At 40.7% G+C, this 12,504-nt stretch overlaps 1 protein-coding gene and 1 pseudogene across 1 annotated transcript; both read left to right on the forward strand.

The window, feature by feature from the left end:
- The first annotated feature begins 1,580 nt into the window (after positions 1 to 1,580).
- LOC124140211 (DNA oxidative demethylase ALKBH2-like) lies at positions 1,581 to 4,850 on the forward strand. Its single transcript, XM_046507647.2, has 3 exons — positions 1,581 to 2,106; positions 2,934 to 3,076; positions 3,701 to 4,850. Exons 1-3 carry the CDS (start codon positions 1,588 to 1,590, stop codon positions 4,023 to 4,025), a joined length of 987 nt encoding a protein of 328 aa, XP_046363603.2. The 5' UTR covers positions 1,581 to 1,587; the 3' UTR covers positions 4,026 to 4,850.
- Positions 4,851 to 7,677: 2,827 nt separating this feature from the next.
- On the forward strand, positions 7,678 to 10,775 carry LOC125380114 (annotated as a pseudogene).
- The last annotated feature ends 1,729 nt before the right edge of the window (positions 10,776 to 12,504 follow it).

Genomic DNA, 12,504 nt, shown 5'->3' on the forward strand with positions numbered 1-12,504 from the left:
AATTAAGCAACCTCCCTTGTTTAGGCACTTTGCTTTTAGATATGTGTTGTATGGTAACTATGTCAGATTATCAAGTATGAGCCCCAGGACTAAGCCTCCTCAACCACCTTGATGGGAGAACCATCTGAAAATATTTCTGGATCCACGTGCGGTTTGTATTTACGACAAAAGTTAATGCAGTTTCTTTTTTATTTAGAAATCCTGAAGCCATTTTCTTTGACCCATGTTTGTAGCTGTCTTTCTTTCGTATCCATATTCTTTCCACGAAAAGAAATGATGAAATTTACCCGCCAACACAAGACTCTTAATGTTTATGCTTAAACGGGTGACAGATAGGATGCTGCCTTGAGGTACGCCCTGATCGTGATTGGAGTGATCAGACAGGGTAGAGCCTACTAGTACTTGAAATTGTCTGTTGTTTAAATACTGAGATATGACATGATGTAATCTGACCCTCAAGCCAAATTCAAACAAATATTTTTAAATACCATGTTTACACGTTGTGCCATATGCCTTCTCTTAGTCGAGGGGGCACGGGTGGCACAGTCGTTTAAGGCGCCGCAGTTCGCTGTGCAGAGTTGCGTCCTATGTTGGTTCGAATCCCGGTTCACCCCGATTTTTTCTAGGTTTGTCAGCACCATACCCATGCTCGTGGGTTTCACCAAAGTGGTAAACGTCTGAGCCCTGCATCACTTCGGGCTTTCCTCCCACATTAAGCTGACACGCCGTGATATAACTGGAATACTGTTAGAAGCGGCGATAAACCCAACTCACTCACTCTCTTAGTCGAAGTCGAAGATTTATACAGCACGTTCTTTGTTGACAATGGGATTTTAAATAAATTATTCTTAACGCACCAAATGATCAATGGTATTTCTGTCTTTTCGGAAACCACACTTGATGTTATTCGGAGTGTTATTGGTCTCCAACTACACGACGAATCGATAGATCTCCATGATTTTACAAACACAGTTTGTTAATTATAGGGGACAGTAATTGGATGGATCAGTATGGATCCGGCCAGGCTTTGAAATGACGTAATGACAATTATAATATTATTATAATGACGTTATGCCACGAAGGAGGAAAATGTCTGGTTGTCCATATTTCATCGATTATATTACGTAGCGTTTCCAAACATGAATGGACAAGTGTTTCAGGGGCTGATAATGTATGTTGTCGGTTCCTGCGGCCGAGTCATGGGCAGTATGCAATTCATGTAGTGAAAATGTTTCTTTGTAGTCCTCACAGATATCAGAGTTAAAATTGACATTTCAATATAGTTACATATCTATCTTCAACAATATATGAAATGCCGGACTTCCTCATTGATAACATCTATGTACAATTTCGATGTATGACATTCAGGCAAGGAGTTGGGGGAACCAATTGTTGATCTGTTTCTTTATGGATTGGAATCCGAATCTGCGTGTGTTGAAAACAGCTGTATGGGTGTTTGCTATGTACATTCTAGATGTGTACAGTACAGTAATATTAAGCTGAAAGATTTACAATCAAATTCAGTTTTTTTAAACAACGCGCCTGGAGTCCAAGGGAAGTCACTCTAACCAATTGTGATCAAAAAGCATGTTGTGCAATCACATGGACAATTCTGAAATGTCACTTGACAGTTTCGTCAAAAAGACGAAGAGAAAAATACCATTAGATGGTGAATGTGTCCAAGTCAGTAAAAACAAGAAAACAAAACACGATCCGTCCAATGTAAAAGTTGAGTCTGAAGATTCTAAAATATCTCCGTCCAATGCCACTGTTGAATCTGAGGATTCTATAATATCTGATGGCAAAGCAAATGACTTAGAACAGACAGCTGTAGCCATTCACAGCATTGATGCAAGTCCACGTGTGGATGAAGACAGTCAAGACGACGTCGATGCACAGCCGAAGTTGTTGACAGTGACTACGAAATCGGATCTGAAATGGCGAAAAATCTCGGGTGAAAAGTTAGATTGTGACTACCTGCGACTGTATTCTCGCCGTGAGGCGGACGAGCTAATGTCCGAATGTGAGAGGGTGATTGAATATAACTCAGGACATCTCGCCAGGGTGCAGATCTTTGGCAAGTGGCATGACATTCCCAGAAAACAGGTATTCCAGAGAAATAACAGTGTGTGAATTAATATGTAAGGATAAGATATATGGATGAACAACTTCTTGTTACAATTTGGAGCAAAGTTCCGGTGTAGGTTCTAACACCGTTATCAAGCAAGTGTATGATTGACAAGCATATGGACAGGTGTGAGGCAGTAAGGGCTGGGATGAGTCCAAATTTTCTACCGGGGTACCCACCCTCTATTACCCGACCCTAACCGGGTACCCGCAAGTCTCAAGAGATAGGTACAAACTGCCATTACAAAATATTCTGGTTTAGAATAGGCCACCATATACCATAATAAAGGGCACTGAATAGCTTGATAACCTGGGTCCAGTCTTATGACCTATCATAACTCTATAGTTAATCATAGACTTGAGAATTATTGTTGAACTATAAAGGCTTTGTGGATCGGGCTGCTGGCTGCTTCCATGTCATTATCTCCCCTTACATTAAAATACTATTCTGATTGGTTAAGGAGCGGGCAATTATTTTCCATGTAGCCCCCTTGTGTTTATTCATACCATTTGACTGTTTTATAATTTCTTTTTGAAACTACAATTCACAAACAGCTTGGGCACCTTTTCTGAAAATATGCATAATATTTAATGTATATGGGTATATCAGTGTTTCTCCCAGCTCCCGGTGAACTGTGTCATAGGCTAGTTGACTCCTAACTTGATTGATACATAGCACAAATGTAAAGACGACTAAATATTAAAAATTAGAATTTTACTGAACATGATAATAAATAAACTTTGTCACATTAATAGATTTAAGAAATATCAATAGGGCAATGAAAAAAAGAAAGATTTGTTTTTAGGTTGCCCATGGTGACTCTGGTCTGTCATACTCCTTCTCTGGAAACACTGTCCATGCCCGGCCATGGCTACCCCTCCTTGCCTCCATCAGAGACACGATTTCAAGCGTCACTGGAAAGGAGTTCAACTTTGTTCTCATTAACAGGTTCATATTTGGTTGACACTTGTCCACCCTAAACAAATGTTGTGGTATTTTCTGGGTTGGGTGTTCAAGATGAGTATATTCTAGGATTCAGAATTATAGTCACTGGAGTTTGTATTTATGAAATGTCAAAATAGAAATAAGGTTTTTTAAAACTTTTTTTTACAAGCAGTAACAAATTTGAATACTTCTCAAGAAGTCCTAATTCCGCAAGTGTCGGTGGCATGTCAGTCAGAGGACATGGTCGTCATCATTTGTTTGCTTTAACATGCTCCTGAGACTTGAAATTGTTGCAGGATATAACGTCAAGACCATAGTCAAGGTCACTGCAAGTCATCGTATCCCAATTGCGTGGATCGATGCTCATGATGTCAATCACTGGATTGTCTTGTCTAGACTTGATTATTTACAGACCGCCATCATATAGCTGGAATATTGCTGAGTGCGGCTTTAAACAACAAACAAAACAAGGTCATTGACACATGGTTAATGTCAATGACTTTCTCACTTGGGGCTTTCGTCCCACATTAATCTGACAAACGTTTATAGAACCTATAACACTGTCCAACACATGTTAAATCCCACTCACTCACACCATCAATGACAAGCCACCCTTTTCCTCTCCAGATATAAGGATGGATGCGACCACATTGGTGAACACAAGGATGATGAGAAGGATCTGGTCAGGGGCCACCCGATTGCATCACTGTCTCTGGGGCAACCTCGGGACTTTGTGTTCAAGCACCAGGATGCTCGAGGCAAGAATGCATCACGGAAGATCAAACCAGTCCAGATTGAGCTGCAGCACGGCTGTCTTCTGATGATGAACCACCCCACAAACAGCTTCTGGTACCACTCCCTTCCCCAGAGGAAAAAACTTACAGGGGTCAGGATCAACATGACCTTCAGGAAGATGGTGGTTCAGGACAGGTCAAAGTCCAAGAAGAAGTGATCCTGCGTCATGTTTCAGAACTTTGTGTTAAGAGAGGGTTGTCAGAGTACCATAAAAACACCGGCCTCTGAAGCAGGATATCAGTATAAAGGGCTGATTTATTTCGTTCTGGTTCAGATTGAGCAGTTCAAAAGTTTCATGTTCGATGGAAATAGCCCCTAGACAATTTGGAGAAATTGGCCCCATATTTTAGACAAACAAAAGTAACCAAAAAACTGAGGGTTTTATATCACACATAATTTCCTGAAATACTCGCAAAAGTGTCATAACTTACGCAATAAATTTGCTAAGAAAATCTATATTCAGAATGAGTATTTACAATATATTTTCTTAAAAAATACTGACTGCTTCTCCACTAGTTGTTTAAGATAAAATGAGAATAAAGTGACACTGAAATAACTTTCATAAAATAGAAACTTGGAATTTCAACTGTCTATTTAAAGATAGATGTTGCAATGCACAAATGCCATGACAACACACAAGCCAATTAGAAATTAGGAAAAACAAAACCCTGAAAACCATGATTTAGGTGGTAAATAATGAGTAAAGCTTGACTTAGGTTTAACTCGGTAAGCACAATGCAGCCGATCCGCTGCTCAGGTCACGATCCACCCATGCTTCTGTTACCCGCGACGGTGCTGTACCTCACCCATGACGCTCAGTCTTCTCCCCACAGGCGAGAAAGTAAGACTCCCACCCTCCGTCTCAAGGCTTGTTCATTTTTTTAATTATCATTTCATGTTGTACATTGTAGTAATGGAGGTACTTTTACATTGTTTTAACATAAAGAATTTATTGTCAATAAAATATTGACCTGTTCCCCAACACAGTTGTTAGTCTTTTCTTGATAAGAGTTAATCTATTGTTAAGAAGCTGCTCTTCACTGGTCTTTGTGCCACATGGTTATTTTCTCTATAACCCAGGAGGCCATTTTCGAAATTACCCCCAGGTAAATCTTGGGGTGTAAGTGAGGGGATGTCTCAAATTTCTGAAACATTATGTTTTTTAGTAGTATCTGATATGTTCATCAAAATCAACTGTAGTGATTTGAATACTTTTTAATAAAAAAATCCGCATAACTTTGTTTGGTTTATTGGTCAGGTGAAACAGTGTGATTACTGCACGTGTGTGTGCGTACATTTGGTACTGTGCAGTTTTACAGTGCTAGCTCACGGAGTTACCAACAATGAAACAAGTACCATCTTTTGGTATGACATAGCTGGGGATCTAACAACTGACCAACGCCCACATAGGTGCAATTTGGTAAATTCAGTCTTGCATAAACAGCAGTCTGAAGGTTTGCTTCATGCAGTACAAGATGAATAGCCAGTAGTGTCTGCTGCTGAAGTTGTGTGAGAATCTGTACAAAATACCCATTTCATCAATGTTTGAACATACTGGTTGTGTTGATGAGCACACCAGTGTTACACATGGCCACTAGTCTGAGACAGGTGAACATCTGGAATGACCCGTTATGTTTCTTGCAAGACCCAGTTCCTGGTATGTAACAAGAACTACATGTATTAAAGGTTCATACAAATCTGGAACATTTTCAAGGCTTTTTAGTTGTTTTTTTGGCCATATTAGTCTGTCAACAGTTTTTTTTAACTCAAAACTCGTTTTTGCTCGTAATAGCTAAAATCAGTATGAACATCAGGATATGTCAGTTTGAACATTTGGGTACAAATTTGTAAAGACTCCATGCAGTAGTTTTCAAGTTACAGATCGCACAAATGTTTTAAAAAAAAAAGATTTAATTAAAAACATGACTAAAAAGCTGTATTGTTTCAGAAAATCCAAATATTGAACTTAAACTTTGCGTTGCACCTTGCCTATTGGTATGGAAAGTTTGAAAAGAATCTATGCAGTAGTTTTCAAGTTATAGGTCACACACAAAAATGTTCTTAGGATGGACTGACGGAATTGCTTGGTATAACTTAAATACCCCTGGCCTCTTCAGGTCAGGGGTTCAATAAATCAGGGGTTATTTAGGCAATATTCCAGCCATGTGAAGTCCAAGGGTGAATCTTAATGCATACTTTTGGTTGATCCTCACTTTCAGAAATCAGAAAGATCCATGGTTTTGGAGTATATGAAATCGGGTTTGTTTGGTTGGTTGTTTTACGCCGCACTCAGCAATATTCCAGCTATATGACAGCGGTCTGTAAATAATCGAATCTGGACCAGACAATCCAGTGATTAATATCATGAACATCGATCCACACAATTGGAATCGATGACATGAATCAACCAAGTCAGCGAGCCTGACCACCCGATCCCGTTAGTCACCTCTTACGACAAGCATGGCTTGCTGAAGACCTATTCTACCCCGGATCTTTATGGGTCATATGAAATCTGGAGTAGCGCTGCGTTCCAACCATCTTGACTGACTTAAAGGTCATCGAAGTAGTTGTCATGTAAAAGGGAGAAGTGAAACAATTGAGAATTTTACGTTGAGGGGGGATGTTTGTGAAGGATCCTAAAAATATATTTGATAGAGGTAATTGTCAATAACACATTCTGTGTCTTTGAGCAGGTTCGGTGAATGAACGTTTTAGCAATATCTCAGGAGTTCATAATGTGCACACGTGGCCAGAATTAAACCCTGGAAATAAATTGGTGAATTGTCACCAGGCAAGGTGCCCCAGAGGTAACCATAGGAACAGGACCTGATTTGGTAAAATGATGACCTATTACAGTGGGGACATTCAGGACAACCATTACCACTGTGGCTGATGTTGGCAAGATTGCTACAAGAATATACCTGAGGTACATATTTGTATATGAATATATAACCAACACAAACATTTAATACAAACATGTATCCCCAATTCCCAAGGATTTACCTTATATTTATTCTTGTTCAGGTTATAATAGCAAACATTTTAGCTGTGCAAAGGTGACTTGTACTTCAGTGATAACTGAACCAATGTATGAGCCAAGTATTTTTTTTAAAGCTTCAATAAACATATGCAATATTGAAATAAATTTTACTTTCAGACAGTAAGGACTTCCCAATTTCGGAGAAAAATAACACTTTTCCCTAAATCTGAATTATCTGCAAATCTATGTAACCATGGTAATGTAACTACAGTTCTGGAGAAAATTATTAGTGCTTGCAGTTGTGGCTCTGTCTGACATGTTGTCGGTTCCTGCGGCAGTGTCATGGGCTTGCCCCAGTGCAGTATGCAATTCATGTATTGAAAATGTTTCATTGTAGTCCTCACCAATATCAGAGTTAAATTTGACATGTTAATATAGTTACATATCTATCTTCAACAATACATGAAATGCCGGACTCCCTCATTGATAACATATATGTACAATTTCGGTGTAAGACATTCAGGCAAGGAGTTGGCGGAACCAATTGTTGATCTGTTTCTTTATGCATTTGAATCCGAATCTGCGTGTGTTGAAAACAGCTGTATGGGTGTTCGCTATGTACATTCTAGATGTGCACAGTACATTAATACTAAGCTGAAAGATTTACAATCAAATTCAGTTGTTTTTAACAACTCCCATCAAGTGTGGGGAGAAATCAATATTTTAGTAACGCATCTATTACCTGGTGGTATCCAAGGGAAGTCACTCTAACCAACTGTGATCAAAAGGCATAGATCTATATTTAGTGCTGACAGCAACCATATTGTGCAATCACAACATGGACAATTCTGAAATGTCACTTGACAGTTTCGTCAAAAAGACGAAGAGAAAAACACCATTTGTTGATGAATGTGTCGAAGTCAGTAAAAACAAGAAAACAAAACACGATCCGTCCAATGTCACTGTTGAATCTGAAGATTCTAAAATATCTCCGTCCAATGTCACTGTTGAATCTGAGGATTCTGTAATATCTGATGGCAAAGCAAATGACTTGGAACAGACATCTGGAGCCATTCACAGCATTGATGCAAGTCCACGTGTGGATGAAGACAGTCAAGACGACGTCGATGCAGAGACGAAGTTGTTGACGACAGTGACTACGAAACCGGATCTGAAATGTCGAAAAATCTCGGGTGAAAAGTTAGATTGTGACTACCTGCGACTGTATTCTCCCCGTGAGGCGGACGAGCTAATGTCCGAATGTGAGAGGGTGATTGAATATAACTCAGGAGATCTCACCAAGGTGCAGAGCTTTGGCAAGTTGCATGACATTCCCAGAAAACAGGTATTCCAGAGAAATAACAGTGTGTGAATTAATATGTAAGGATAAGATATATGGATGAACAACTTCTTGTTACAATTGTGAGGAAGCTTCGGTGTAGGTTCTAACACCGTTATCAAGCAAGTGTATGATTGACAAGCATATGGACAGGTGTGAGGCAGTTAGGGCTGGGATGAGTCCAAATTTTCTACCTGGGTATTCAAACATATACAAGTCAGAAGGAATGGGTGCATAGTCAGAAAGAAATGGGAACATTAGTAACTTGTAGTGTAACCATAGAGTTTTAGATAATTTTTGTCATTAAACAATATATCACATGACTAACCATGGGTCCGGGTAGTCCTGTGGATACCCGGGTCCTACTCAGTACCCACCCAAACCGAGTTACCATCCCTGCCCTAGAGGCAGTGTCTATACACTTGAGTAGATTGGGATGTAGTTACACTGGAGTGGAGATGCCTGTTATGTTTACAACAGGTCAAACATCTTAGCCGGTGAAGCCAGTAGTATAAACAAAAGGATTATGTCTGATTGGGGTCGTTGATGAGTTGATGGTACGCAGGAGATATGTAATAGACTTGATCACAGTTGATTGATGGCACCTCATCCAAATCTACTCAACTGTTATTACAAATACTGCCTCCTACCTGTATACATACTTGTCAACCATACTTAGCACATCACTTGCTTGATAGCGGTGTTAGGACCTACACCGAAATGACACTCCTAATTGTAACAGGAAGTTGTTTATCCATGTATCTTATCCTTACCTAGTACTCCAACTTCTAAATGCCTCTCAAAGAAGTGAATTAACATAGTCAAGTTTAACTATCGACCGGTAACATTTATTAGTATGTCGTCAAACACCATTTACCATTATAAAGGGCACTGAATAGCTTGATGACCTGGGTCCAGAACCGCAAAGTATTCGCAATCTTACGACCTATCGTAACTCCATAGTTGATCATAGACCTGCGAATGTCGTAGCGCTATGAAGGCTTTGTGGATCGGGCCGCTGGCTGCTTCGATGTGAACACATTAAAATAATATTCTGATTGGTTAAAGAGCAGGCAATTATTTTCCTTGTAGCCCGCTTGTGTTTATTCATACAATTGGACTGTTTTATCATTTCTTTTTGAAACTACATTCCACAAACAGCTTGGGCACTTTTTCTGAAAATATGCATAAAATTTAATGTATATGGGTATATCAGTGTTTCTCCCAGCTCCTGGTGAACTGTGTCATAGGCTAGTTGACTCCTAATTTGATTGATACATAGCACAAATGTAAAGATGACTAAATATTAGAAATTAGAATTTTACTGAACATGATAATAAATAAAGTTTATCACATTACCGGTAATAGATTTAAGAAATCCCAATAGGGCAATGAGAAAAAAAATAAATTGTTTTTAGGTTGCCCATGGTGACGCTGGTCTGTCATACTCCTTCTCTGGAAACACTGTCCACGCCCGCCCATGGCTACCCCTCCTTGCCGCCATCAGAGACAAGATTTCAAGCATCACCGGAAAGGAGTTCAACTTTGTTCTCATTAACAGGTTCATATTTGGTTGACACTTGTCCACCCTAAACAAATGTTGTGGTGTTTTCTGGGTTGGGTGGTCAAGATGACAATATTCTATGACTCAGAATTAAAGTCAGTTGAGTTGGTATTTATGAAATGTCAAAATAGATATAAGGTTTTAAAAACTTCATTTTGCAAGCAGTAACAAATTTGAAGTCCTATTTCCGCAAGTGTCAGTGGCATGTCAGTCAGAGGGACATGGTCGTCATCATTTATTTGCTTTTGTGCCATCCTGAGATTTGAAATTGTTGCAGGATATAACGTCAAGGCCATAGTCAAGGTCACTGCAAGTCATCGTATCCCAATTGCGTGGATCGATGCTCATGATGTCAATCACTGGATTGTCTTGTCTAGACTTGATTATTTACAGACCGCCGTCATATAGCTGGAATATTGCTGAGTGCGGCTTTAAACAACAAACAAACATAACAAGGTCACTGACACATGGTTAATGTCAATGACTTTCTCACTTGGGGCTTTCCTCCAACATTAATCTGACAAACGTTTATAGAACCTATAACACTGTCCAACACATGTTAAATCCCACTCACACCATCAATGACAAGCCACCCTTTTCCTCTCCAGATATAAGGATGGATGCGACCACATTGGTGAACACAAGGATGATGAGAAGGATCTCATCAGGGGCCACCCAATTGCATCGCTGTCTCTGGGGCAACCTCGGGACTTTGTGTTCAAGCACCAGGATGCTCGAGGCAAGAATGCATCACGGAAGATCAAACCAGTCCAGATTGAGCTGCAGCATGGCTGTCTTCTGATGATGAACCACCCCACAAACAGCTTCTGGTACCACTCCCTTCCCCAGAGGAAAAAAACTTACAGGGGTCAGGATCAACATGACCTTCAGGAAGATGGTGGTTCAGGACAGGTCAAAGTCCAAGAAGAAGTGATCCTGCGTCATGTTTCAGAACTAGTGGAAAACTGGTGGAGAACTAGTGGAGAACTAGTGGAAAACTGGTGGAGAACTAGTGGAAAACTGGTGGAGAACTATTGGAGAACTAGTGGAGAACTAGTGGAAAACTGGTGGAGAACTAGTGGAGAACTAGTGGAAAACTAGTGGAAAACTGGTGGAGAACTAGTGGAAAACTGGTGGAGAACTATTGGAGAACTAGTGGAGAACTAGTGGAAAACTGGTGGAGAACTAGTGGAGAACTAGTGGAAAACTAGTGGAAAACTGGTGGAGAACTAGTGGAAAACTGGTGGAGAACAATTAGAGAACTAGTGGAGAACTAGTGGAAAACTGGTGGAGAACTAGTGGAGAACTATTGGAGAACTGGTGGAGAACTAGTGGAAAACTGGTGGAGAACTAGTGGAAAACTGGTGGAGAACTAGTGGAGAACTGGTGGAGAACTGGTGGAGAACTGGTGGAGAACTAGTGGAGAACTAGTGGAGAACTGGTGGAAAACTGGTGGAGAACTAGTGGAAAACTGGTGGAGAACTAGTGGAGAACTGGTGGAGAACTGGTGGAAAACTGGTGGAGAACTAGTGGAGAACTAGTGGAGAACTGGTGGAAAACTGGTGGAGAACTGGTGGAGAACTGGTGGAGAACTGGTGGAAAACTGGTTGAGAACTGGTGGAAAACTGGTGGAGAACTAGTGGAGAACTATTGGAGAACTGGTGGAAAACTGGTGGAGAACTAGTGGAGAACTAGTGGAGAACTGGTGGAAAACTGGTGGAGAACTAGTGGAGAACTGGTGGAGAACTGGTGGAGAACTAGTGGAGAACTATTGGAGAACTGGTGGAAAACTGGTGGAGAACTGGTGGAGAACTGGTGGAAAACTGGTGGAGAACTGGTGGAAAACTGGTGGAGAACTGGTGGAAAACTGGTGGAGAACTAGTGGAGAACTGGTGGAGAACTGGTGGAAAACTGGTGGAGAACTGGTGGAGAACTGGTGGAAAACTGGTGGAGAACTATTCACAGCCTCAGCTACCAAAGAGTTCCTTCGAACATGGGGTGTGCATCGTCGCCTGTCATCTGTTGCCTTCCCACACAGCAATTGCCGAGCAGAGGTCGGTGTCAAGACTGTCAAAAGATTGATAACGAACAACACTGGACCTAATGGGGGGGAACTTGACACTGAGGCCTTCCAACGTGCAATGCTACAATACAGGGACACTCAAGACAGAGACACCAAGTTATCCCCTGCGATGTGCATCTTCGGTAGACCCATAAAGGACTTTATACCCATACTACCTAAGATCAAACCAGTCCAGATTGAGCTGCAGCATGGCTTTCTTCTGATGATAAACCACCCCACAAACAGCTATTGGTACCACTCCCTTCCCCAGAGGAAAAACCTTACAGGGGTCAGGATCAACATGACCTTCAGGAAGATTGTGGTTCAGGACAGCTCAAAGTCAAAGAAGTGATCCTGCGTCATGTTTCAGAACTGTGTTAAGAGAGGGTTGTCAGAGTAACATAAAAACACAGGCCTCAGAAGCAGGATATTAGTGAGTGAGTGAGTGAGTGAGTGAGTATGGTTTTACGCCGCTTTTAGCAATATTCCAGCAATATCACGGCGGGGGACACCAGAATAGGATATCAGTGATAAAGGGCCGATTTATTTCGTTCTGGTTCAGATTGAGCAGTTCAAAAGTTTCATATTTGATAGTGGAGAACTATTGGAGAACTAATGGGGAACTTGTGGAAAACTAGTGGAGAGGCAGTCAGTATTTTTAAAGAAAATATATTGTAAATACTCAGTCTGA

The sequence above is a fragment of the Haliotis rufescens genome, unplaced genomic scaffold, assembly GCF_023055435.1.
Source record: "Haliotis rufescens isolate VD_foot unplaced genomic scaffold, xgHalRufe1.0.p SCAF_15, whole genome shotgun sequence".
NCBI lineage: Eukaryota > Metazoa > Mollusca > Gastropoda > Lepetellida > Haliotidae > Haliotis > Haliotis rufescens.

Excerpts from the sequence above, each read along its gene's own strand:
- LOC124140211 (XM_046507647.2), top strand. The coding sequence starts at position 1,588 with ATGTTGTGCAATCACATGGACAATTCTGAAATGTCACTTGACAGTTTC. Across the intron at positions 2,107-2,933 it reads ATGACATTCCCAGAAAACAG|GTTGCCCATGGTGACTCTGG; the intron begins GTATTCCAGAGA and ends ATTTGTTTTTAG. Across the intron at positions 3,077-3,700 it reads AACTTTGTTCTCATTAACAG|ATATAAGGATGGATGCGACC; the intron begins GTTCATATTTGG and ends TTTCCTCTCCAG.